Source organism: Macrobrachium nipponense, chromosome 15, assembly GCF_015104395.2.
Source record: "Macrobrachium nipponense isolate FS-2020 chromosome 15, ASM1510439v2, whole genome shotgun sequence".
NCBI classification, from domain to species: domain Eukaryota; kingdom Metazoa; phylum Arthropoda; class Malacostraca; order Decapoda; family Palaemonidae; genus Macrobrachium; species Macrobrachium nipponense.
The window spans coordinates 3,167,956-3,195,869 of record NC_087208.1 but is presented as its reverse complement, the minus strand read 5'-3'; the positions used below and the strand labels follow the sequence as shown (position 1 = coordinate 3,195,869).

General features: G+C 40.6%; 1 protein-coding gene across 1 annotated transcript in view; it reads left to right on the top strand.

Annotated features, from left to right (window-relative positions):
- LOC135226936 (uncharacterized) overlaps positions 1-27,914 on the top strand; it is a 430,036-nt gene that overhangs the window by 75,004 nt on the left and 327,118 nt on the right. The window contains exons 5-11 of the mRNA XM_064266617.1: positions 4,487-4,622; positions 4,829-5,047; positions 5,454-5,638; positions 5,991-6,119; positions 6,281-6,392; positions 8,012-8,122; positions 11,317-11,503. Coding sequence (XP_064122687.1) covers positions 4,487-4,622; positions 4,829-5,047; positions 5,454-5,638; positions 5,991-6,119; positions 6,281-6,392; positions 8,012-8,122; positions 11,317-11,503 — 1,079 coding nt within the window. The remainder of the gene's footprint in view (positions 1-4,486; positions 4,623-4,828; positions 5,048-5,453; positions 5,639-5,990; positions 6,120-6,280; positions 6,393-8,011; positions 8,123-11,316; positions 11,504-27,914) is intronic.

Below are 27,914 nucleotides of genomic sequence, written 5' to 3'. Positions count from 1 at the left end.
TTTGATATTTGTAATGGGAGAAATGGTTTTAATCTGTTGTTGTTATAAATTTGGCAGATATGCGATCAAACACGTGGGAGGACCAAAACAGTTGTTGTTAGTCGCCGGGGATATAAAGGTTGTGACCAGCAGACAGAAAGATTAACATTTTTCCAGAGATTAAAGAGCTGAATTTTGTTTTGAAGCTATGTCAACCGCGTTAGTAAATAGGTATCATCTTCTAAAGAAATTTTTTCTTTTCTTTTTGCGGAAGAATCTTCAAACCATTTTGCAATCAAAGTAATGAGAAGGAATCATTCTATTCTTCATGTAATCAGTAAAATACTTACACTAATAAAAACTAAAACCTACGTATTGTATGCAAAAACACACACATATCGTTAGCTTCGCGTGTGTAAACGTTCATTCTAAGAAATTCACAGGTAGTATAACTAACACCTGATTGGTTGGTTGGTAGCCATGGAGATCTGTTATCCAATGAATGCCCTCTGCTTCTGTTCTATTTATAGACATATGCCGTGGATGGCACTAGTTTTGAACGTTACCATGTTCGTGATTTTCTGACTGCTGACGGCAAAAATTACTCAATAATTTTCTTTATATAATTATTTCTTCGTGAAAACAATAATATAATATGATCATTTTAACTTTAATGAATAGGGGTATGAAAAATACGAGTGTGTCGTAGCGATGCGTCATCAATATGGTGGTATGAAAATACCACATGGTGTTGTAGCGATACGTAGTCACGAAGTACAAATCCTTTTCCCGGACCATCCTCAAAATTTTACGACTCTTCAACTTCAAGATCGATATTGTGAAATATATTATATAGTCATACTTATTGTTAAAATTCACAAGTTGAACAGCAAAACATTATTATATTTTATTGTCATGTACATATATTTTTTGCGTTTTACGGAATGTTTGTTTTGAAAATAATAGCTATTAGTGAACATATGATATTAATCGTCCCACTATTTTGTTATAGGTGATCTTAGTTATCTCACATTCATTTAACAGTATTATATTAATATTTATTTAAATAAACTGTAATTAATAAATAACAATAATGAAAAACATAAAGGGAAAAAATGTTTTTGCTGCAGTAGTGAAGTTTGTTTGATTATGCATCTGACCTCACATTTCCGAAATCTGAAAATTCCCAAAACCGAAAATCGGATGTGTACTGCACATTTTTTTTAAACACTCACATGTCTACACATTTACTGATTACCTGTTGGTGAAAGACTCAAATTACAGTATTTATTCCTGAGAGAGAGAGAGAGAGAGAGAGAGAGAGAGAGAGAGAGAGAGAGAGAGAGAGAGAATGATTTACGACTCAAAGGCGTGTTATTTTTACAATTATTTTATTATCTTGGGATTCTTTTTTAATCTTGAGATTTTCTATTAAATTCTCGAGATTAGTAAGAAAATTACCGTAACTTGACTAGCAGCAGCACACATCTGAATGACTCTGCCATTAGCATGCCAAACCACCAACCTTACGAACTAACGCTCTCGGAAAAGGAACTGCATGATACATGGGATACATGATAAAACCACTGTTTATTGGTGAAAATTTGGGGGTCGCATGGATAACTACTGAAAAAAGTAAAAACTTAACAAAGAAAAAAAAAGTAATTCTTTACTCATGAAGAAAAAACATTATTAACACTTTACTGATCGTTTGTCATGCCACTGTGGGTATTTATTTATATTCAAAAAATTTAACATTCCTTAGTTGGGTTCAAACTTAGCAATTAACTCATTGTTAGTGATGCTTTTGAGGCAATTTCACTATGAAGATACATATATTCACTATAGCTGTGATGAAATTGAGGAATGTTCTGCATTTTATTTAAAATTTTAGTGAAAATACATTCTAAAATTGTACTAACCCTAAGTGTGAAAGGAATTATGCTAAGCTCCAATTCTTGGATCAAATTATGCTAAAAAAAACATGAAATTATGCTACATTTGGTAGCACTGGATGACGCCAACTAGCGGCGGCTGGCGGAAACAGTTTTGTTTACAAACATCATATGGTCGGGGGGGTCGGAAACTGGTTTTTTGGTTGAAAAAAACAGATACACAGTTTATTGGAAATTTAGTGGCGAAATCCGATTATGTCGAGTTCTAATACGGTCGTGAACCGGGTCTCTACTGTAGTTCTGTCACAGAGTCTGTGCAGGCTAAAGCAGATGACATCACAGGAAAGAGTTCCTCTTTGGCATTTAAGAACTTGTCTGTTCATAGGATTTTGAATGCTGGTTCCTGGCTTCAGCAGACCACATTCACTTCCTTTTCCTGAAGGACATTGCCCACAGGTCCTTGGACACATTTTCATTGGGTCCGGTGGTGGTTGTCCTACAAGTTGTGTAGCTCATCCAGTACCCCTAGTAGGACAGTTTGTATCTTACCTAAGATGATTGTGTGGAAGAGAGAATGGTTGAGATGGCTGGTTTCCTCCTTTAGCTTTTTTTCCTTCATACCAGGTAGGTTGAAGATTAAGACACATCATAAGCTGGAACTGGTCTGATACAGGTGAGTGTGGCAGCCATACTTGGTGCAGTTATTTGGTTTGTTCCTATACAATAAACAAATCTGCTTCTCTGTAGCCCTTACTCCTCTCTCTGACAAAGGAAGGGAAAAGTGGTAAGAAATCTCTGTGGCCTACATGGTTTGTTGCTTGAACAGCCAAAGTTCGCTTTACCTTCCACAAATGCAGTGAACCTGGATATGTCTCATTGTGTTTAATCCCAGCAGGTTGAGTTTTTAGATACTCACTTATCCATTCTCTCACGGGTTCAGACCCCCCCCTCTTTAGAACTCGTTCTTCTAGGAAGGATGGTCAGGTGTGCTGAACCCCCAGTCAGTTCAGGGTACTTGTATCTCCCTCCAAGTATAATTCCTAACCTATTGTTAAGACCGAAGGTTTGTTCTGCCTATGAACAAATGACAAATTTTTAATCAATTTGTTTTTTTCACAGCTAACAAACCTGAGGTCTTAACATTAACTGCCACCTCCCACCTCTAGCCGCCCCTCTCATATCCTGGGTTGGAAGAAAGACTGGCGTGTCACGAGGTTCCAAGGGCAGTCAGTGACCAGCATCCACCTTGTATATGCATGAGTTGCTAGATGCCATAGATTCCTTGCTTTACAATCTTTGATTGTTTTTTAACCGGTTTCCAGCTGGGGCTAGATTATCCTATTGTTAAGACCTAAGGTTTGTTAACTATGAAAAATACAAATTGATTAAAAATTTGTCATTTTTCAGCCTCCCAAGTCAGAATTGGCTTATCCTCGAATCAAATCCAAAATTTTGAATACTGAAAATTTTCAAGGGATTGCTTCTGCATTTCATTTACATGGTGGTCTATAAGTTCTTGGAAACCTGGGATAACTTTTCCAAACTCAGTGACATTCACAGTGAAAGCATTCCTGATCCAGCTATGCTTTTTCAAGTTAACATTTTCTGGAATGTACCTGTTCAATTCTTCCTGAAGATTCCTCAGATGATCTTTGACCATATTTTTTATGTCAGGCAGGGATGTATCTGAAGAATCTTCCACATAACGGTTAATTTTGGAAAAACTGCATTTTTTTTGTTGGCCAACTTTTCCCTCCAGAGAGCAAACTTTTTCTTGGAGACAATTTTTTCATCAATGTCCCACCATAATTTCGAGCCTGCATGTCTGAATTCAGTTCATTCAGATGTATAAAAATATCCCTTAAATAAGCATGCTTTGCCAGCCAAGTACTATCCTTAAAGCAGTCAGCCAGTGTATGCTGTTTTTCATAGAGAAATATTTCAGTTTCATGTTGTAGTGCCAGAATCTTTCTCCTAGATAGCTAGCGGACATTAAAGTGGAACAACAAGTCTTGGTGATGTAATCCCATCTCTTCACACATTTTATGGAAAATGGTTGAATTTAGAGCTCTGGCCTTGACAAAGTTTACTGCTTGTAAAGCTTCATTTAGAACTGCATGGAGGTCTGGTTGCAGATGAGGAGAATCATCATGCTGACCTACTGAAGTAAATCAGCTACATTACTCAAAATCAAAATTTGACCCTCAGAAAAAGCCCCACAACCCTCATTTGGGTCGCAACCATGGAGATGGCAACCATTGCATTAGACAGTACTGAAGGATCTTTGGACCCAGCTCCATTGCCTTTTTTCACATCTTTTTCTACATCTTGGCCTTGTAACTAGATGGCCAACATATTTGGTTTGACCATGCTTCAGTTTTCATTTCTCTTCTACAAACATTTTTTGGGATGATTTATTTGTAATTTCCCACTATCACTAAACCCCCTTTATGGAATTCTCAAAAATGTGATTCAGTTGTGACATTAAAATATTTTAATAAATAATGTACACTGATCACAAGGGAAATATTAAATTAGAATAACCATTATACATTTTGTTGACAAACATTAGGTATTTTGGTAAAGTATTTCTATTTATATTTTTCTTTCAGAATGGTGTTATCCACAATAAGGTATATCAGCCTCATGAATCCCATGTTCCTTATGTACTGCAATTCCTTATGGATCATAACTTGCATGGGATGAACATGATTCATCTTTCTAAACCTTACTTCAGAAGAACAGAAGGTAATAGTACTTGTTTTTCAAGTGTTTTGATCATAATAGTATAACAATGTAAAAATATGGTGGTACTCTTGTTTTAGTAGGGTCATGAAATTTATAACTATACTCTGTTGAATATATTTTATATTATGTAGCAGTGATATAATGCTTTCATAAATTTATTTATTAAAAAGAAATGCATCATGATGTTGCTTTAATTTTTATTGTAGGCGTGATAACTAGGGAAAGGCCTTCTCCTGATTCTCAAGCATTTTCTTCTGGGAGTTCAAGTGAACCTGAGCATTCTTTACGGCCAAGCACTGCCATTTGGACTGGGGATAGTATACCCCAACACCTTTGGTTACCTGAAACTGTTGCTAGGACATCTACATGTGAATTAGAAGTAGATGCATTATTTTCAGACATTCTTAATAGGCTGCACATTGGAGGTAAGTAGTGTGTTTCTAGTTATGTTAGTCTTTAGTCTCCCTTATCCTGTGGTGAGGCATGAAATTATGTAGTAATAGTTTTGTTTACTGATAGATAAGTCATCTTTTAATTTTATTTGGGTCCAGTACCATGTTTTCTTTTGCATGCAATGGAGGTACAAGATTTATTTATTTTTTTTTTGTGCATTATAAGAATTATAATTTATTGAGACCAAACAATGTTCAAACCTCTTATTTTAATCATTACATAATGTCTGATGTCAGGTGATAGTAGCCATTCTATCATGAAGTAAAGAAAGAGGTGTATATTTATGGGTCTCAAAACTTATTTTGTTTCTGTATTTTGCAGATTGTTATTAACCATTCATTTTTCTTTATAAATATTTTTTTATTTTTCTATTTGTAGGGGGAATTGCTACCAACCCTGGGCTTTCATACATTTGGGAAGATGAAATGGAAAGGCAACGTAAAAGAGGAGGAACATTGGAGGATATTAAGCCCCCTGACTCTCCACCACGAAGTAACATTGTGCCATCAGACTCAGAGATATTTTTTAGGTCCAGACTGAAAGAGAAACTCAAAGCTCTTGTGGTGAGTTTATAGTATACAACATCCTTACAGTTGGCTTGTTGTCTGCATATATATAGGCAGAAAATTTTTTTATTTGTATTTTATGTATTATTGTTGTTCTTACAAAATGTGTATAGATTCATTTTTAGAGGATTCCATAGTGATAAGCTGGCTTAGTTTTTTAAGCTTGTTAACAAGTTAGTTACGGGGGAAGCTTTTGAGTGGGGGTTTGAGGGTAGGGATACTTGCCTACTGACCTTCAGTTTCCTCTTTCATTACCATCTTGAATTTATATTTTTTCATTTTAATTTTTATATTTTACTTGTGTTAAAAAGTTGCTATGTTTGAATTCAGCTATAAATTTTTTTAACAGGAGGAAAAGTTACCCAGTTCAGATGAAGGAAATCCAGGAATAAGTCTGGCTGTAATTACACCAGATGACACCGTGTTGGCACCTGCTACAGCATTAGACACTTCTTTGCTTCCAGATGTGTTAACGCAGGTCTGTACTTGGTTTTTCGCCTTTGTTTTAACTGTGGAATTAGTTGTAAATGGATAGATTGCATGCTGCATTTTCTATTATTTTTCCTAAAAATGAGTGTGAATTCTTCATTTTCTTGTACATTGTTCTGGTTAACTGTTCCATTGTATTTTTTTTTTCAGGATCCCAGTCCCAAGTTGAACATCATGGAACAAAAGGGTGCCGAAGAAGCATTGGAGACACAAGTTGATGAAGAGCTTGCTTTAAGTTTCACCCAGTCATCTTCACAGTGGAGTAAGTAATTTGTTTGCAGGTCTTAAGACATTCTATAGTGGTATTGTAATTGCTGTGTGAATGGTTGTGTTACTTGTGGTGAATATTGTTGTTTGCCAGACAAAAACATGAAGTCTTTCTAAGGTTTCTATCAATCACCATTTACTTTTTATCATAGCAAAGGAAAAGCTAGAAAAGAGTCTTACAGGGAGGATCCTGGAAGTTACTAAGTACAGATGACAGTGTTAACTGCACAATCAGAGGAAGAGGTATAAATATTTAAAAGGTAGATTGTAGATGGAGAGGCAGAGAAAAAAGTAAGGAAAGTGGCCATATGTTAATTGTGAGAAAGGTGTGGGATGACTTTGTACCTTGTATAAAAGAATACTTAGAATTGCAAGATATACCTGGAGAAAGATTTTTAATACTTGAAATATAAGATATACCTGGAGAAAAATTTTTAATACTTGAAATATATAAGAAGAGCAGATGGTGAAGAGAGGAAGAGAACACCATGTTTATAAAATGGGATTTCTTGGAGATGGTAGAACATTTCTGTTATCTAAGATTGTAAAGCAAGGAATCTGTGTCATCTGGCAACGTGTGCGTATACGAGGTGGAAGCTGGTCACCCACTGGGCATAGAACCTCGTAACACACTAATCTTTCTTTGACCGCCTTGGAGAGTAATCACTCTTGCTCTCCTCCCAAGCCGGTTGCTTTGTTTGCCCATGATTTCTTTTTGTTTCAGTATGTTTGTGTTTTGTGCTTTGTTGTTATCATGGAGCCCTCCAATTCTGCCTCACAAGGTTCTATCCCTAGTCGGTGACCAGCTTCCACCTCATATACATGTGAATTGCCGGATGCCACAGATTCCTTGCTTCACAATCTGATGGTTTTTAACTGGTTTCCAGCTGGTGCAAGATTATCCTATTGTTAAGACTCCAGGTTTGTTAGCTATGAAAAATACAAATTGATTAAAAATTTGTCATTTTTAGGAGATAATAGTTGTTTAATCCAGTCTGAAATAAAAAAAATAAAAGGATTTTGCTTAAGAATCTTTCAGGAGTTTCTTCAGTCAGGTAAATAATTTGATGAATGCCATGTTGTAAATTGGTAAGAAATTATCGTAGAAAGCTGATGGAAAGTTTAGTGAAGTCAGGAGACATAATTATAGCATTGTAGCATCATTGAAGGGCAATACGAGATTTGTGAATCTAGTTGTAGGTGTGAAGCTGTTAGAGTAAGCATGTTTGAAATTAAGAGATGCATAAAAATGTAATGACATCTGAAAACTCAGTGGAAAACATCATGAGAAATGTGTTGCAGAAAGGAGGATTGGGGAAAGTAGAGGGTAAGTGTTGCAAACACAATTCAGACACTAAGATTTTCTCTTTAACTCAGGTGCAATGTTATTAAAATGATCTCAACCATTTACATTCAGAAAAATTCTTATTTTTCCAAATTGTGTGGATGATGCAGTTTAAGTAATAGAACATTGTAAATGCATTATTTTAAAACTACGAACACTTAGATTATTTGCATTTTAGGTTCAGTGTTTGTAACATTATTGTTGATAATGCTGTTTCTGTAAAAGAACCACTGTCAGCGCTTCATGTTGAATCTCTGCTAATTTTGCAGTGGATTCAGAAGACAAAGAGCTTTTAGATGTCATGGCAGGATTAGCTGATGGATCTCAGATGGTATCTCCCGAGGATGATGATGCTATCCTTTCAACACAGAGGCCATCAGGTAGGTGTAGGTGGATTAAGGTGACAAAAGTTTTTTATTTGAATAATTGTTGATTCACTGTTCTTTGTTGTTGTTTGGTCCTGAATACGTACACCATCAAGCATAAATAGCCTTACATACATTTATGTACCAATATCCATTTTTATCAACTTGCCCCTTAAGAAAGACTTAATGCCCGACTCACACATTGGTGATATAAGGCCATGCTTATTTTATTGGCTGGGTTTGGGGATTATCACCTTCAGTCGCTATCCTTGGGCTGAAAAAAAATTGTCAGCGGCTGGGTCATACATTAGTGATTCAAGGCCCTACACATTATATCTGCCAAATTGTGATGCAATTACGAGCAAATTGCCATGAATCGTAACTGCATCGCAGAGTTTGGTGACGTGCATGAAGTGATGGCAGATGTTTTAAATGGATGGCGCAAGGTGCAATTGCAAGTTACAATTTGCACAATCTAATTACAATCAAATGGGGATGCCATTGTGTCAGTCGCAGCGCCATTGCGCAATTACATGGCGACAAATGACAGTGTTGCTACTCAGCTGTGCATGCATGTGTTGGTTGTGGTTGCGCATCCGCTGTCACTTGGCACATGTCACCAAACTGGACAACCCTGTTACGATTGTTGGCAACTTGGTCGTAATTGCATTGTAACGACGTTATAATCAACAAATTTTCAGCCTTTATGTTGTGGTCTTGAATAAGCAGTATGTGAATCATGCGTAAGACCCTATTGTGCATGCTCAGACCATCCACAAGGTACCTACATTAAATTCCATTCCTTTATGTGACACAGCTGTGTACACGTTTTATTTGTTGCTCTTCCAGAATAACCGTTTATTCTTTATTGTGTCGTAATATTGATTTGAATGATTCTAGTACAGTGGTACCTTGACCTATGAGTTTAATTTGTTCTGTGGCCAAGTTCGTAGCTCAATGTACTCGCACATCAAATCAGTTTTACCCATTGAAAATACTTAAAATGTCCTTAATCTGTTCCAACCCTCAAAATGCCACCCCATATTAATGTTTCATGTTATTAAATAAGGAAAATGCATTTCAAAACAACAAATATTGTATAAAAACATAATAGAAAGAGTATATAAAGATATAATAAGGTTTTATACAGTGTACAGGTAGTGTTCAAGTTATGATAATTTGTCTTACGATGATCTTATTTTATGATGGGGTTAGCAATTAATACTGATACGTTAATAGTTTGAAAATATTTTTAATTTTCGCTCACGTGTGCAGGCAGCAGTGTACAATCAGGGAGTGAGAGAGAGCAAATTAAAACTACTGGGCTTCAAAGAACAGATTTTACTGTTGTTTTCACGCTGATAAAAGATAAATAACGTAAAGGTCGTATTACGATGAAATAGAGTGAAAATTGCAAACTGAATCATGTAATTTTTTTATTTTTTACTCTTAAACATGCTGCCAATGCAGTCTGTTAAGAAAAAAAATAATTTAGGTCACAATCACAACCAGATGTATTCAAGTCATATTTTGACTGAAAAACACATCGTATAACAAAAAATGACCTTATCTCATATAAGTCAAGTATCTTAGATAGATATTTGTTTATGCTAACTAGACACAAGAAGATTCACTCGGAATTGAGTTAAATATGGCGAAGCGAACTCGTATTTGTCATCAGCTGATTTCCAAACTAAAACATTGAGTGCTATGTTAGTAGTAATTTATAAAGCAATGATATGAGAATACTTACTATTTTATTGGATACAGTGAATTAATATATGACTTTTTAAAAGATTCATGGAAAAAATGCATATTTACTTTTGATTCTGTGCTTATCTTAATTTTTGTCACTATGCTATCTACGTAGCAGCAGCATCTTGAGCTCGTACCTTAATTTTTTGCTTGCGTAACAAAGCAAAAATTAGACTGAGTGACAACTCATACCTTGGAAAACTGGTACAGTGGTCCCCCTGTATTCGCAGGCGATGCGTACTAGACCCCCCTATGAATGGTTAGAACCACCCAATGTTTGGAGCCCCCTATAAAAACGCTAAAAACAGCCTATTTTGTTAGTTAAAACTCAATAAAAACCACTAAACATTTTCATACTTGGTTTTTTTAATAGTTTTATCACAAAAAGTGCATTTTATAATGAAATTGATAAAAAAAAACCCAGGAATTTGTGGATATTTCTCACAGGAAAATACCGCAAATGCGCGAATTTTCCACGAATAATGCAGGAAAACATTCCCGATAGAAATCCGCTAATGTGTGAGTCCGTGAATCCGGAGAACACGAATACGGGGGCCCCACTGTACATTAATTCACTAATAGGTCAAGGTACCATCGTATGTATTTTTCATAATTTTTCTTCTTAATGAATGGTGTATGATGATATTCTGCGGTTCCCTAGTAGTATTAACTTTTGAGGGGATGCCACGCAGATTTACTGTTAGCACAGATACAATTTTTGATTTTTTTAGATTTTAATTTACTTCCTTTAATTTTAATTCTAGGGATTGATTATAGGAGTTAAATTTTCTTTTACTAGCATGGTTTTAACTGCATGTTATTTTTTAAGAATGTTTGTTTTTTTGTTATGAGTAATTTTCTAATGTTTTAGTTTTTTTACCTTGAAGCACAATAATGGGTTACCTTTGTTGTCTGGTTTCAGCTTCATTTTGCTCCATAATTACCCTAATTGAATCCAATTGCTTATGTGACTTAACTGGTTGCATAATATGAGTTGCATGCTCTGTAATTCTGTTTATATAAATTTTTGCGCAATTCCCCTTTACTTCTGTTTATGTGTGGAAGTCTTTGTTAGCAGTTTATTTAACCATGTCTCAACTTTTTTTTTATTTTTATTTTATTTTATTTGAGGATAATTTTTTGCACTTCAGAGACTTAAGTAGTGGAGAGGCTGCAGTATATCAATTTCTCAAGACTGTAAATGGCATTTTTGATTGTCTCAGTGGAACATTTGTCCATCACAGTGGAGTTGAAATGCTTTGACAGGCTTTAATATCATGGAACAATGTTGTCAAATCCTAGATGTAAAAGAAGAGAAATTTTCATCAGACAGCACTGTCAAACCCTTATTTGCATGAACAAATCCCATTTAAAAGTAAATTGTTTACTTCATATATGTTTAAATTTCCATTTTTATGAAAATAATAATTATTTTTATCCTCTAACATTTGCAGGGTCAGGGGGCATGTCTGCAGATGCTGAAATTACCCTGAGTCAAAAGCACTCTCAGCAGGGGAAAGATGATGATGACTCTGATGAAGAGGAAACAAGGCAGATGACTCAGCTGATATGGGATTCTATAGTACCATCATCTGATGAGTCAAAAGCACTTCCAGGTCCAAGTAAAAACCAGTGCAACAAGTATGTATTTTCATCTTCCTGTTCTATTTTGTCTGTTCATCATACTTCAGTTTTTCACCTTTCTTAATCAAAACAGAGTTTTGTTAACTTTTTTTTTATTGCTGTATTGAATTTATCATAAGTTATCTTTTTTAATAAAAGAATATTTTACTCAGATCACTCTAATCATCTTTAAAGTATAATTACTTATATATTGATAGAGAAGATATTGAATGCTAGGAACTTGAGTCTGTGCAGGTAAGTTATATGCAGGAATTAAATAGTGAATGTATAGATTAGGAGTCAAAATTAATGTTGGACTGGATTGTGATATGTTGATATTTTCGTAGGGTAGATAGCAAACCACAGTTACCAATGAGGACTTGCTGGTTTAATATTTTAGGAGTTATTGCTTGGCTTATTTGCTTTATGCAAGAGCATTATATACTATCACATGTTTGTTTTTGCTGGGATAGAAACCTTTGCCCTCATAAATGTATAATTCTTGTGCCTCTTGTGCTTCAGCTTTGTACTGACTTCTGTTGCCCTACCTCAGCCATTGTGTACCCGACTGCAGTTTTGATCGGGTGTATAATGTGTGAAAAACCATGCTTTATGCTAATGTTCTTTTTGTTTTCACTTGGTATGTTAAAATTATTTTGTTTGAATTGTGGAGCCTTTTGTAAGTTGTGTTAGCCATGGGGCCTCGTCATTGCTTGTGTTCGGGCATTTGTAGATTTCCCTGCTCAAGATTTTTAGCCTCTGTTACTACAGACCCACATACGACGTGCAGTAGGTGCCGTGCTAATTTTGGTACGATAACTAATCCTTGTCAGGAATGTCGTGCCTGGGCTAAGTTGCTGTGGAGAGAGTTTTATAAGAGTATGGAACATTGTAGAGTTTCGACTCTACTTTCTTGGGAGGGTATTTCTTCTCAGGTGGATGATTCTACTTCTCCATCTCCAGCAATCGCTCTCCCTGTGACTAGTGCAAATGTTCCCCGTCTCCTTCCTTTTCTTCCATCGATTCATCAATGGAAGTATCGGGAGTTCCACAGGATAATGTTATGTGTAATGTAGCCCCCTCTGCCTCGGTTTCTGACTATAACCGAGAGGGAGGAGGCTACACCATCTAATACCTTGTTTTCAGATTCGGAGTCATCCAAGATGGCGGCTGTGTGGGTGTCGCTGGAGCTACAGGGTTCACCTTCCTTGGATGGACTGCTGTTGCATTTCTTAGAAGCACATACCCTCCCCTGCATAGCAGTCCTGCCTCCCCTTGGAGCTCCATCGTCATCGTCGAAGCTCCCTGGGTCGCATCATGTCGCTCTGCCACTGAGGCCATCGACCAGCTTCGGTCTTAAAAGTGCAGTGGCATCACTCCCAGCGTGTTCTAAGCCTATGACGTCAGATGCGGTGGCCGTTCATCCCCCAGCTGTGATGTCATATCTCCCTGTTATGACGTCATCGCCTGCTCTCGCTGAGCCATCTGAGGCATTGGTTCATGAAGTCTACAAGAGACTGGGCTCTGTTTTGCAAGAGGATTTCTGCTGGGTCTACAAAGAAGAAGAAACGGAGGGTCTCGTCTTCTTCTCCAACTAGTAAGAGATCGCGTAGAGAGAGGAGTTTCTCTCCTCCTATACCTACGCCATCCCCCTCTCCCCGTCGTGTCAGACGGAGGATAAAGGACTTTGTGGTGTCATCATCTTCGAGTGAAAGGAGTACATTGCCTTTTTCCTACACAGCTGTGTCTCTTCCACGCATGTTCATGTCCGTGCTAATGAGAGAAGTGTTTCTCCTCTTGTACCACAAGGTCATGTTTCATCTCCACACGTTCATGTTCGTGAGGTTGGCAGTGGAGATAGCGGGAAGAAGGCATCCACCTTTGCGATACATGTCTGTGTATCACCTGTACGTCATGAGGGTTATGTATCTTCGTATTCCCTTCACGGCTGTGTTTCTCCCTCTCACATACATGTGAGTGTGAGAGCATTAAGTGTGGCAACATCTTCCATTCATGAACGTGATTCATCATTGCAAGTACGTGTTGGCGAGGGGGGGGCGACCCCCCTCGTCTGTTCGTGTACCAGTTTGTCAGCGCAATGGATGACAAAGTGCCAATTAAAAAGTCGAAGGCAGAAGATATGAAGGTTGCTCAGGCGTTGCCTAAGGATTCTACGATTGGCAAGACTGAGGCTGAGGGTCGAAGAGTGAGGCTTCAATGGTCAGTGGCCATGCTTTTCGTTCTCCTGGAAGAGACCTTAGCCTTACAAGTCCATCTCCTTCAGTTAGCTCTCGTCAGTGATGTTCCTCGTCTTTGGATTGTGCCCAGTTAACTTCTCAAGGTTGTGTACTCGAATCATCTCGTGATCATGTATGTGTTTCCTCCCACAGCTGTGTACGTTTCACCGGATGTACGTGTACATGATCATGTACAGGGTGCTTCTCACGATCCAGTATGTTGTTCAAGTCGAAATCCTGTGCAAGTGTCGCTATGAGATGAGTTCTGAAAGTCTTCGGTCTCAGTATCTTCTGGTTTTAGACCTTATATGCCATCCAAGGTTGTCAAGAATGTTGGGCTTCCTGGCGAAGCTTCTGCAGCAATTTTACAAGAGGAGGAGGATACTGCCAAACCATCATCTTCACGTCACCGGTCACCTGTGCCAGGGGAAGAGGAGGGAGGTAACCAAGAGTTTATGTCCTCATTTGCAGAGGTTGTTGATCTCATTCGTGATCTCAACAATCTAGAAGGTAGGGCACAAACTCAATCTTCTATCACCCCAATGGGTAAAGAGGCCATGATGGGTGCTAAATTGGACTCTAGAACTTCATTTGAGATCCCCTTGTCGGGTCATGTTCAGTCCATCCAACAACGCGTGAACGCTTTGGTGTCGGACTGAGATGGATCTCTGCATTCTAGAAGGTCATCTAAGCTTCTTCCCCCTCCTCTTTTGTGGCATAAGAAGTACTATTCCACTAGTACAGTTCAATTGATGCCACGTCACCTTAACCTAGATGTGATATGTCTAAAACCTGGCTTAACTCTGGAATAGGTTAGACCTGAAGGCCCAGCCTTTTCATCTCAAGAGTTATTGTCTGTGGAGACTACTCCAGGTGGTCTCTTGGCTGGACATATGGTCCACTGCAATAGCTAAGATTGCTTCAGATAGGACTGAGGGAGGTTTAGTGAGTCCCTCCTCTCTTAATAGACTGGTTCAGTCCGGAGCTAAAGCCATTTCTTATCTGACACACCCTAGGTCCAACCTGTGGGCCAACCACCTCCTGGTCAGTAGAGACACAGCACTGTTCAAGGTGGCAAATTCGGTGGACTCTGAGTCTTTGTCTTCTCTCAGGAATGGGGATCTGCTGGTGTCTTAGTTCCCGTTTCTGAGGACTGAATTGAAAGATGCTATCGACTGGTGACGAGCAGATACAAAAGACAGGTACATCAAGCAGTATCGAAGTCAGAGGTACCTTCAAGACGCCCCCCCTCCTCCTACTCGGCAACACGTGGCTCAACAACAGGTAGGAAGATCTTCATCTTTGAAATCTTCCAAAAGTTCTGCCTCTAGGAGGATTTCCCAATCTCCCTCACAAGCCAAGGCACAGAAACAACAATGCCCCTACAAGCCTGGTAGGGGTACTAAGGGAAGGGGCAGAGGGGGTCATCAATTGAGGGGCGCCTCTCCCTCTCCATTGCCACCGGTAGGGGAATGTGTTAGAGATGTGTATTTCTGGTGATAGAAGTTCACTCTCGACGTGGTTCAGAAGTCACATAAAGCCGTTGGTCCTGTTGCTGAATAACCACTGGTTCCATGCAACATAAAAATACCATACAAACAAACCAAGAAACCAGTAGGGGATGCCTGGGAGGCCAGTGGGCCAAGTGACAAGGGTATGGAGCGGAGAAATGGGTAGTAGACATTCTATGGGTGGGATATCTACTACCATTCAGCTTCTTTCTCCCCCTCTTGGACAGACCTCTTCTCAATCAGACTTATGGCCACGACTCTCAGAAGTTAATGGCTCCTGGGAGAAAGTGTTGAAAGCGCTGAACAAGGGTGCGATATAAGAAGTAAAGCATCAATCTCTTGGGTTTTACAGTCGGATTTTCCTGGTGCCCACAGCAACAAGCGACCGGAGACCAGTAGTCGACCTTTCCACCTTGAATCATATTGTCAGAAAGACAAGGTTCAAGATGGAGATGCCTCGAACAGTGTTAGCAGCTATAAGGGACAATGACTTCTTGGTGTCGATAAACTTAAAAGATGCGTACTTCCAGATCCGTATTCACCCTTCGTCCAGAAAGTTTCTTCACTTCACTCTGGGAGAGCAGATCTTCCAGTTCAAGGTCCTGTGCTTCGGGTTGACCATGTCCCCTCAAGTGTTCGCAAGGGTCTTTGCCCTCATGTCGAAATGGGCTCATGGTCAAGGGATTCAACTGTTAAGGCACCTTGACGACTGAGTGGTATTAGCAAGCTCCAGGGAGAAACTGCTTCAGGACAGAGAGTCTTCTTCAGTTTTGTCAGGAGCTGGGTGTAATGATCAACCTAGAGAAGTCGAACCTGGTTCCCAGCCAGAAAGCTCTTTACCCAGCTATGGTTATAGATACAGCAGTGTCGAGGGTTTTTTCCGTCGGACCAGAGGTTAGGCAAGTTGCGGTTGGTAGTACAAAAGTTCTTGTCTCAACCTGAACAGACAGCACACTGCACACCAGTGGCAGGTCCTCCTGGGGATTTTGTCCTCACTGGAAAAGCTGGTCCCTCATGGGTGTCTTCATTTCTGGTCTCTGCAATAGAGACTGAAAGAGTTCTGGTCCCCGGCGGGAGATTCTCCTCTACAGAGTCCCTCTGTCCAAGGAAGTGAGGCAAGACCTTCGGTGGTTGGACAACCAGAATATCTCGGTGGGAATTCCTCTGTGTTCTCCCCCTCAAGCCTTCCTTCTGTTTTCAAATGCCTCCATCTCAGGTTGGGGAGCCCATCTGGGAGGCCTCCTTATGTCAGGCGTTTGGAGTGCAGAAGACAAGCTTCTTCACATTAACATTTTGAAGCTGAAGGCAGCTTTCTGGATGCTAAAGGAGTTTCGGGAAAAAGTAGAAGGTCATTCAGTAGTTCTGATGTCCGATAACACCACAGTGGTGGCTTATGTGAACAAACGGGGGACTGGTGTCTCATCAGATTCCTTGACAATGGAATTACACTAATGGGCAATCGACAGCTGAGTGGAGCTCTCTGCCAGGTACATTCTGGGCAAGAGGAATGTGGTAGCCGACAGACTGAGTAGTTGGAACCAGATCCGGGGCACAGAATGGCCTTTGCATCAGGTTGTGGCAGACAGGCTTTTTTGGGATTGGGGAAGACCTATGCTAGACCTTTTCTCAACTCGATTCAACAGAAAACTGGAGGTTTACTGTCCGGTGGTCCCAGATCCTCTTGCTCTAGCAGAGGATGCCTTCCAACACCCTTGGGACAATCTTGAGGTTTACGCCTTCCTTCCATTTTGCCTGATCTGTCAAGTTCTGAACAGGGTAATGAGTTCTCAAAATCTCAGGATGGTGGCTCCTCTTTGGCCTCAAGCAGAGTGGTTACCGAACGTGTCTCTTCTGGCAGAGGTTCCAACAGTGTCCTCCGTGGCAACATCTTTGTCAACCTCATGTCAAAAGATTTCACTGGTCGGTAGAATCCCTGTCTCTTCACAGAAGGAGACTATCAAGTATCTCCTCTGAGCAAAGGGATTTTCTCAGGAGGCAGTGGGACATATGTCCAGGTATCTCAGAAAATCCTCTTCAGCAGTTTACCAGGGGAAATGGGCAGTCTACACTGACTAGTGTTGTCAACGGGGTTTCTCTCTACTCAAAACCTATATTCAGCGGATAGCAGTTTTTTTTATCCTCCTCAGAGATGAGACAGGTCTCTCTCTTTCTGCTGTTAGAGGGTACAGAGTAGCACTAGGGTTGGTGTTGAGCCTGAAAGGAGTAGACATCTCTTCATCTTGGGAGATTTTCTTGTTGTTCAGGGATTTTGAACAAACCTGTTCTCCAAGGGAACTCAAGCCTTCCTCATGGGATGTTTTGCTTGTCCAGAAAAACCTCTCTCGAGCTCCATTTGAGCCCTTGCGCAGTTCGTCTGACAGAGATCTGACTCTAAAGACAATTTTCCTGTTGGCATTGGCTTCTTCAAAGAGAGTGGTGGAGCCTCATGGCTTCAGTTATGACATGAAACAGCCAGGGGTTGGGGGTTGATGACCTTCGAGTTTATCCTGGAATTTGTGGCCAAGACCCAAAATCCCTCGGTACATGGCGATAGATTTGCCTCCTTTTCAATTCCGTCATTGAATGACTTTGTGGACAATGACCCACAGGAGCTCTTACTTAGCCCAGGCAGCACCCTAAGATGCTACCTTAAAAGGTATTGTCATTAAAGATTGAGATGTCGTAGACTTTTTGTTAGCACTGGTCGTTCTAGAAAAGAGGTTTTTGTACATGCAACTTCCCCAGCAGATATATACTTAGCTAATGTCTCTGATGTCAGCTAAGTATATATCTGCTGGGTAAGTATGTACAAAACTTTATTGTATCATAACAATATCATTTTCAAGAACACTGTGTCATTCTGGGTATGTGAGGCGATTAAGCAGGCTCATTCCTCACCTGTTGCTTCTATCGCTGAGTTTGTGCAGGCTAGAGCACATGACATCAGAGGTATAAGTTCCACTCTGGCATTTAAGAAAAATTTTGCTGTTCATTGAATTTTGAGAGCTGGTTCCTGGTTGCACCAGTCCATGTTCACTTCTTTGTACCTGAAAGATGTTGCTCACAGATGTATGGACATGTTTTCCATAGGTCCTGTGTTGACTGCCCAACAAGTTGTGTAATTCACCCCATTACCCCTAATAGGGTATTTTGTATCTTACCTATGATGATTGTGTGGAAGAGAGAATGAGTGAGTTGGCTGGTCTCTTTCTTTCTCTTTTTTTTTTTTTCCCCTTTCTTCTTCCTATGGGTGGGTTGAGGAATAGAAATGTCATATGCTGGACTGGTCTGATACAGGCGAGTAAGGTGGCCATACTGAAAGTTTATGTTTTATGATCTTGAAAATATCAGACCCTCTATTCAGTAGCAGATACTCCTCTCTCTACAGCAAGGAGGAGTGGTAATAAACCATGTGAGTATACAGTTTGTTATTTGAACTCATATATCATTGTACTTCAACCCAGATGGCTGAGTTGTTAGATATCTGTTTATCTATATGCTCATGGGCAAGAGACTACCTTCTCTAGAACTCTTTCTTTTAAGAGGGCTGGTCAGGTGGCTTAACTCCCAGCCGGTAAATGAGAACACTGAAAACCTAGAGTTCTGGGGCACACATGTTGATGAGGGCGAGATGGAGCAGCAGAAGCCATAATAACAGCACACACACTAAAACACAAGCAAAACAGGCAGTGAACCAGGTAAAGGCTGAGAGAGGTCAACCACAACTCTCGTCCAGGCGGTTAAGGAAAGACACGCAGTGGCGTGGGTGCGTGGTCCTTGACCACTCTTCACCCGATATACACACGCATTGCCAGATCTCACAAGATTCCTTGCTTTCATCTGTGATTTAACTGGATCCAGCTAGGCACTAGAAATGATCCTATTGTTAAGACCAAAGGTTTGTTCGCGTATGAACAATACAAATTGTCTTAGAAAATTTGTCATTTCTGAATGGTGACTTTCTTAAATGCAAATAAATTTTTAGTAACCCTTAAACGCCGAGTGGACGTATTTTACGTCGACATTTTTTGTCTCTCAGGTGCTGACTGGACGTATTTTACGTCGACATACAAAAGTTTTTTTAAAAATTTGCAGAAAAATACTTAAAGGCCCACCAGCCGAAAACTTTTGAATCACGCGCCTTGGGGGGATGCTGGGAGTTCACGGATCAAGGTGTTGTTTTGTTTACAATCGTTACGCAGGTGCACAAACGCGAATTTCTTTCTTGCCGCACTAAAAAGTATCGGTGACACATCTCGGAAACTATTTCGTCACTTTGACATAATTTTTGTACCATTTTAAATTAGCCGTTACATGGAGTATTATATATGAAAATGTGCACATTTTTATGTAGAATACAACCAAAAAATACTCATGGTTGTAGCTTTTATCAGTTTTGAGATATTTTCATATAAATAACGATAAGTGCCAAAATTTCAACCTTCGGTCAACTTTGACTACCGAAATGGTCGAAAAACGCAATTGTAAGCTAAAACTCTTATATTTTAGTAATATTCAATCATTTACCTTCATTTTGCAACAAATTGGAAGTCTCTAGCACAATATTTCGATTTATGGTGAATTTTCATACAATCAACTTACCTGTCAGATATATACTTAGCTAAGACTCCGTCGTCCCCGACAGAAATTCAAATTTCGCGCCACTCGCTACAGGTAGGTCAGGTGATCTACCGGCCTGCCCTGGGCGGCAGGACTAGGAACCATTCCCGTTTTCTATCATATTTTCTCTGTCGCCAGTGGTATCAACATTGTTGTTACTACCTCCTGACTTAGATTCTTATTTCAACCTTTTGATCATCGTTTCTCGGCTTTTTGGTGACGTATCTGGATCGTGGTTTTTGGCATTCGCTACTGTGGACTGAATTTGGACTTGCTTTTTGATTTTTCTCAGTATGTCTGACTCAAATGTGAGTGTGAGAATGTGTGTGAATGTAGGCTGCAGGGTGAGGATACCGAAGGCTTCGGTTGATCCTCACACTGTATGTCGTAAATGTAGGGGGTTTGAATGTTCCTCTACTAATACCCGTCATGAATGTGAGGGGTTAAATGCAGAAGAATGGAAGACTCTAACTTCTTATTTGAGGAAGTTAGAGAGGGATAGGGTTAGACTTTTGAAGAGTGTGAGTACAAGGCCTATTGAGCCTTTTATTGACCCTATATCTAACCTTGATGATTTTGATTCTCCCACTGTGTCGAATTCACAAGCTTTACTTTCAGAATCGGCCTCTGAAATCGCCGATCTGAAGTCTACTATCCATAAGATGAAGTCCAAAATGGCGGTCTTACAAGGTAAGGATAGTGAAAGTGAAGTGTTCAGTGAAGTGAGTGCTCCCAGTGTTGTGGAGGGGGCGTTTGATCGTCCCTGCGACGCTCCCAGGCCTAGACCTCTTCCAAGCTCCCATGCCTAGAGGAGAAGGAAAGTCGAAAGCCTTAAGGAGGTCGTGGGGAATCCCCAATGGTCAGACGTCCCTTCAGCAGGCTCTGTTTCGCTTCAGGCTGCTCAGGGCCGCTATAGAAAAAGCGTCCTGCGAGAGTGTTTCTCTTCCTCTCCCTCTCCTTCACCTAAACGAGGGTGGAAGGATTTGGACCTTTCTAGGCCACTGAAAAGGCATTTGAGAGAACCTGATTTGAATTCAAGCCCGGAGCGCTTCTCAGATGAAGCTCCCTCTTCTATCAAAAAGGCGAAGGTTGCGTCAACGTCTCCCTACATGGACGTAGCGGACAGCTTGCCTTCGACTTCTCCCCCCATTGAAGATGACGTGGGAGAAGCTTCAAGGAAAATTCTTCTTGCTGTACAAGAACAGCTAGCCTCATTGGTGGGAGTTTTGGCGAGAGATCCTCCTCGTAAGAAGGACGTTTCTCTTCCGATCAAAAAGTCTCGTCCTCTCTCTCCTGCCAAACGCGAGGCGTCTTTCAGACATGAAGCTTCGTCTTCCAAACATGCTGAAGAAGTTTTGCTTTCTAGATCGAGATCGAGAGAGCCATATTTCAGAGACTTGATGCCAGATAGACATGAGGCGTCTTCCAGGCGCGAGGCGTCATTCAGAGTGTCATATAAGCGCGAGGCGCCAGCCAAGGTTTTGGCGCCAACCAGGACGCCAGTTGAGGGCGAGACGTCTTCCAGGCGCGAGGCGTCATCCAGACGTCAGGAGTCAGCCAGGACGCTCAGCGGACGAGAGGCGTCATCCAAGCGCGAGGCGTCATCCTTTTATGGGGAGAAGCCTAGGCGTTTGGCGCCAGCCAAGAGGGAAGCTTCTCACAAAGCTCAAACTTTGAAGAGGAGGGATTATCATTCCCTTAGTCCCTCTCCTATCAGGAGTTTGTCTCCCCCAGAGGAAAGACGTCCTGATTTGTCTACGGAGTCTCCTCTAGACCCCGAGTTGGAGGAAAACTCAGAAGACGAGAATCGTGGAAGAGAAGGACTGTCAAGCTACAAAGTCTTGACAGCCCTGCTTCTTGAAGAATACGGAGACGCTTTATCCCCTGCCGCTCCTCCTTCTCCACACGCTCTGTTCTCGAGCGCAAAGGCGAAGAAGTCTTCATCTTTTCTAAGAATGAAGCCCACCATTTCTATGAAGAGGGCTCTTCAGTCTTTGAATTCATGGATGGATTCGAAGAAGGAGCTGGTCAGAACGGTTTTCTGCATGCCCCCAGCGAGACTCGCTGGTAAACGGGGCATTTGGTATCAGACGGGAGAGAATATGGGTCTTTCTCTTCCGTCTTCGGCTGAAGCGGACTTTTCGACTTTAGTCGATGCGTCAAGAAGGCAAGGATTGAACTCTGCCCGTGTGACTTGGGGCATTTCAGAACTGGATCATCTCCTCAAGGAACTCTTCCATGTATTAGAAGTTTTCAACTTCTTAGATTGGTCCCTTGGAGTGATGTCCAAGAAGGCCCATGATTCAGAAGGACTCGACCCAGAAATTCTCCTGTGTATTCTGTCATGTATCGACAAGGCAGTACAGGATGGCTCGTTTGAGATCTCCTCTTTATTTGGAGCGGGACTTCTTAAGAAGAGGACAGTCTTCAGTGCTTTTTTGACTAAAGCAGTCTCCCACTCTCAAAGGGCAGCACTGTTGTACTCTCCCTTATCGGACTTTTTGTTTCCTTCTCAGTTAGTGAAAGACATTTCCCGTTCATTAACTGAGAAGGCGACTCAAGACCTTCTTACCCAGTCATCAAGGAAGAAGAGACCTGCGACTGCGGTGGAAAAGAAAGGACCGAGTACGTCTGTTCAGCCCTTTCGAGGAGGCCCTACCTCCAGAGCACCCTCAAGAAGGAAGGCTCCTGAGAAGAGAGGTAGGTCTGCCTTCCGTCCCTTTAAGAAGGGAAAGTGATGCTTCTCTCCTCCAAACACCAGTAGGTGCCAGGCTCCTGGGATTTGTGGAGTCCTGGGCACGTATCAACACGGACGCCTCATCAATGTCTGTGATAAGGAAGGGATATCTTATCCCTTTCCTGGACAGTCCTCCCCTGTCAGCCAAGTACAAGGATCCTGTGCTGAGGGATACTCTTCGACTGATGGTGGATCAGATGTGGGACAAGAGAGCGATAGAACTAGTACTGGATCAAAACTCCCCGGGGTTTTACAATCGCCTTTTTCTGGTTGCGAAGGCCTCGGGGGGGCTGGAGGCCAGTACTAGACGTCAGCGCTCTGAACAGATTTGTTCAGAAGGAGAAGTTCTCTATGGAGACTTCGGCCTCAGTCCTTGCGGCTATGCGCCAAGGAGAAGGAGATTGATTGGATGGTGTCTCTGGATCTCCAGGACGCCTATTTTCACGTCCCGATCCACCCTTCATCGAAGAAGTACCTCCGTTTCATGACGGGGGGAAGGATCTTTCAGTTCAGAGCCTTGTGTTTCGGCCTTTCCACAGCTCCTCAGGTCTTCACAAGCCTGATGAAGAATGTGGCTAGGTTTCTTCACCTCAAAGGTGTAAATATCTCTCTGTATCTTGACGACTGGCTCATCAGGCCCAGATCAGAGAGACAGTGTTTGGAGGACTAAACCTGATCAGATCGTTGGGATTACTCGTAAACCTCGAGAAGTCACAACTGACCCCCAGACAGAACTTAGTCTATCTGGGGATTCAGATGGATTCTCGGGGTTTTCGAGTATTTCCTTTACAAGAGAGAATCGCAAAAGGTTTGCAGAAAGTCTCTCTCTTCTTAGGGAAGGAACAGACTTCGGCGAGGGAATGGCTGAGCCTTCTAGGGACCCTTTCCTCGCTCGAACAGTTCTTCCCGCTAGGAAGACTTCATTTACGTCCACTTCAATTCTTCCTCAAGAGGTCTTGGAGTTGGAAGACCGGACTTCTTTCAGACGCCTTTCCCATTCCAGTGGAGATGAGACCTCACTTGGAATGGTGGTTGCCCCCTCTGAAGGAGAACAAGGGAATCTCCCTGAAAATCCAGAACCCAAGCCTAGTGTTGTACTCCGACGCTTCGGAGAAAGGTTGGGGAGCAACATTAGGGTCGAAGGAGGTGTCAGGCACCTGGGAAGCAGCGCAGGTGTCCTGGCACATAAACGGCAAAGAGCTCTTTGCCGTACACCTGGCTCTGAAGAGTCTAGAACCTCTTGTTTCGAACAAAGTAGTTCAAGTAAATGTGGACAACACCACAGCACTTGCCTACATTCGGAAACAAGGAGGGACTCACTCCTTGTTCCTCTACGAACTTGCAAGAGATCTTCTGCTTTGGACGTCCCAGAGGAACATCTCCCTGCTTACGAGGTTCATTCAGGGAGAAAGGAACGTAAGGGCCGACAGACTCAGCAGGAGGAACCAGGTCCTTCACACAGAGTGGACCCTACACAAAGATGTGTGTCAAGATCTCTGGTCTCTTTGGGGGACTCCTCATGTGGATCTCTTCGCCACGTTCCTCTCCAAAAGACTGGAAGTCTTTTGCTCGGTCGTGGAAGACCCCAGAGCTCTAATAGTCGATGCCTTCCTACTAGACTGGTCTCACGTAGACGTCTACGCTTTTCCTCCTTTCAAAATCCTGGGACTAGTTCTGAAAAAATTTGTGGCTTCAAAGGGGACAAGGATGACCTTGATAGCCCACTTTTGGCCAGCACAAGATTGGTTCACGGAGGTGGTGGAGTGGATGGTAGATTTTCCCAGATCCCTCCCAAGAAGGATAGATCTTCTCAAACAACCACACTTCCAGAGCTATCATCAAAACCTCCCCGCTCTCGCTCTGACTGCCTTTCGACTATCGAAAGACTCGTCAGAGCGAGAGGGTTTTCTCGTAAAGTTGCAAGCGCGATCGCGAGAGCCCGCAGAGCCTCCACTAGACAAGTATATCAGTCCAAGTGGGAGGTTTTTAGAATGTGGTGCAAATCTAAGAAGTTGTCCTCCTCCACTACCTCTGTAACGGAAATTGCGGATTTCCTGCTGTTCCTGAGAGAAGAATCTAATCTATCTGTATCCACAATAAAGGGATACAGAAGTATGCTTTCGGCAGTCTTCAGGAATAGAGGATTAGATCTGGCAGATAACAAGGATCTCCACGATCTCATAAGATCCTTTGAGACTACAAAGTCTAAGGAACCGGTTCCTCCTAACTGGAACCTAGATGTAGCACTCAAATTCTTGTCATCCGAAAGGTTCGAACCTCCTCATCTGGCGTCGTTTCGAGACATCACTAGGAAATGCTTATTCCTATTATCTTTAGCTACAGCAAAGAGAATTAGTGAACTACATGCTCTGGAGGATAGAGTAGGATTCAAGGGGGACTCAGCTATTTGCTCGTTTAAAACCTTGTTTTTAGCTAAAAACGAGAATCTCGCGAATCCCTGGCCTAAGACCTTCGAGGTTAAAGGCTTATCGAGTCTCGTAGGTAGAGAAACAGAGAGGTCTCTATGTCCTGTAAGAGCTCTAAAGTTCTACCTTCAGAGAAAAACACCAGATGGGGGCTCTAGGACAAGGTCTTTGGTGCGCGGTAAAAAGACCCCACAAGACTGATGTCCAAGAATGCTCTTGCATTCTTTGTAAGAAACGTCATTACAGACGCGCATAAGATCTGTCCTGACGAAGAGTTTCGACTATTGAGAGTGAAAGCTCATGAAGTGAGAGCAGTAGCGACGTCTCTCTCGTTTCAAAAGAATATGTCTCTTAAAAACATCTTGGATACGACATTTTGGAGATGCAACTCAGTATTTGCATCTCATTACTTGAGAGACGTTCGTGTGACATATGAGAAATGTTTTTCTCTAGGTCCTTTCGTGTCTGCGGATACGATCCTGGGTATAGGAGCCAACACCAATCCTTAAGTATATACTTACCTTCTTTTTAGATATGTTCTAGAGTCTCTTCTAACAAAAACGGGCTTGGTGTCGCTCTGGCGGCCAGTCACTGTTGTTCAGTAAGAAATTCTTGTGATATCTTATTAGATGAGTATAAATTTTTTTTTTTTTTTTTTTAATTTATGTATGTGTGCGTATTGTGTTTTTTGAGTTATGGTTGTTGTGAAGAGTTCGGGGGATAACTAGGAACAATCTTTATTACTAACATATGGTTAGGATCAGGTGGTCGGGAGCATTGGTTTTGTATGCTGCTTCAAATAAGGTGTATTGTCCATATAATGGGATCAGCACCCATTGACAAAGTCCTTTCAGGCTCTGCCGAGTAAGCGGATAAGACCCCATCGGCAGACCCACAAGAACTCTTGGGCATAGATCATATATCTCGCTAAAGTTTCTTGAGGTGATGCAGACTACTGGGCAACACCCACGAAGTCTACCACCTACCAGGTAGGAACCAAGGTTTTATTTATACCTACAACATATGTTGTTTACCTGTCTATTCCAGAAGTAGCTGTCTCTTACCCTCCACCAAAGGGTGCCAATCAGCTAAGTATATATCTGACAGGTAAGTTGATTGTATGAAAATGATATTGTTATGATACAATAAAGTTTCATACATACTTACCTGGCAGATATATACGATTATGGCCCACCCAGCCTCCACGCAGGAGACAGGTGGAAGAGAGAAAATATGATAGAAAACGGGAATGGTTCCTAGTCCTGCCGCCCAGGGCAGGCCGGTAGATCACCTGACCTACCTGTAGCGAGTGGCGCGAAATTTGAATTTCTGTCGGGGACGACAGAGTCTTAGCTAAGTATATATCTGCCAGTTAAGTATGTATGAAACTTTATTGTATCATAACAATATCATTTATGAAAAAACTTTTTCCTTACGTCCGCGCAGTAACTCTTCCGAAAAAAATCATATGTGCGATTGTGGTAATTTTGCACCATTTTAAAATTAGCCGTTACATAAAGTTTTATATATGAAAGTGTGCGCAATTTCATGCACAGTACAACTAAAAACAACCCATGGTTTTAGCTTTAATCAGTTTTGAAATATTTTCATATAAAAAATAAGTGACAAATTTTCAACCTTTGGTCAACTTTGACTCTACCGAAATGGTCGAAAAACGCAATTGTAAGCTAAAACTCTTATATTCTAGTAATATTCAATCATTTACCTTCATTTTGCAACAAATTGGAAGTCTCTAGCACAATATTTCGATTTATGGTTAATTTATAAAAAAAAAAATAACATTTTCTTTATGTCCGCGCGGTAACTCTTCCGAAAAAATCACATGTGCGATTGTGGTAATGTTTGCACCATTTTAAATTAGCTGTTACATAAAGTTTTATATGTGAAAATGTGCACAATTTCATGTAGAATACAACAAAATATAATTGAAGGTTGTAGCTTTTCTCATTTTTGAAATATTTGCATATAAATCACGATAAATAGAAAAAAAAACCACGTTCGGTCAACCTTGACTACCGAAATGGTCGAAAAACGCAATTGTAAGCTAAAACTCTTACAGTCTAGTAATATTCAGTTATTTATCTTCATCTTGAAACAAATTCGAAGTCTCTAGCACTATATTTAGATTTATGGTTGAATTTAAAAAAAAAAAAAAAAAAAAAAAAAAAAAAAAACAAAAAAAAAAAAAAAAAAAACAAAAAAAAAAAAAAAAAAAAAAAAAAAAAAAAAAAAAAAAAAAAAAAAAAAAAAAAAAAAAAAAAAAAAAAAAAAAAAAAAAAATTTCCCACCCCTCCCTCCAGCGCGGATTCTCCTCCACAAATCTCCGAAATGCATACGTCGCATTCTCGGAATATTTGCTCCGTTTCATATTAGGCATTTCATAGAGTTTTATATATGAAAATGTGTGCAATTTCATGTAGAATAAAACGAAAAATATTTGAAGGTTGTAGCTTTTCTAATTTCCAGAATAATTGCATATAAAAAAAATATATAAAAAAAACTCTACAGTCAACTTTAACTCGTCAGATATGGTCGAAAACTGCAATTGTAAGCTAATACTCTTACAGTATAGTAATATTCAATCATTTGTCTTAATTTTGAAACAAATTGGAAGTCTCTAGCACAATATTTAGATTTATGGTGAATTTTTGAAAAAAATATTTGTTTACGTCCGCGCGTTACGAATTCATGCATCATTTTGTGATAATATGTTCTCTGTGTTGCTTTTATCCTTTTACAATGTGTTATATACCAAAATGATTGCAATTTAGTGTACATTACAACGAAAAAAAAGTAACTCGTTACCTTTAACCGTTTTGCGCATAGCGTGATTTGAATACAATTATATATGAAATTTTGTTTTTGCGCTATCATATA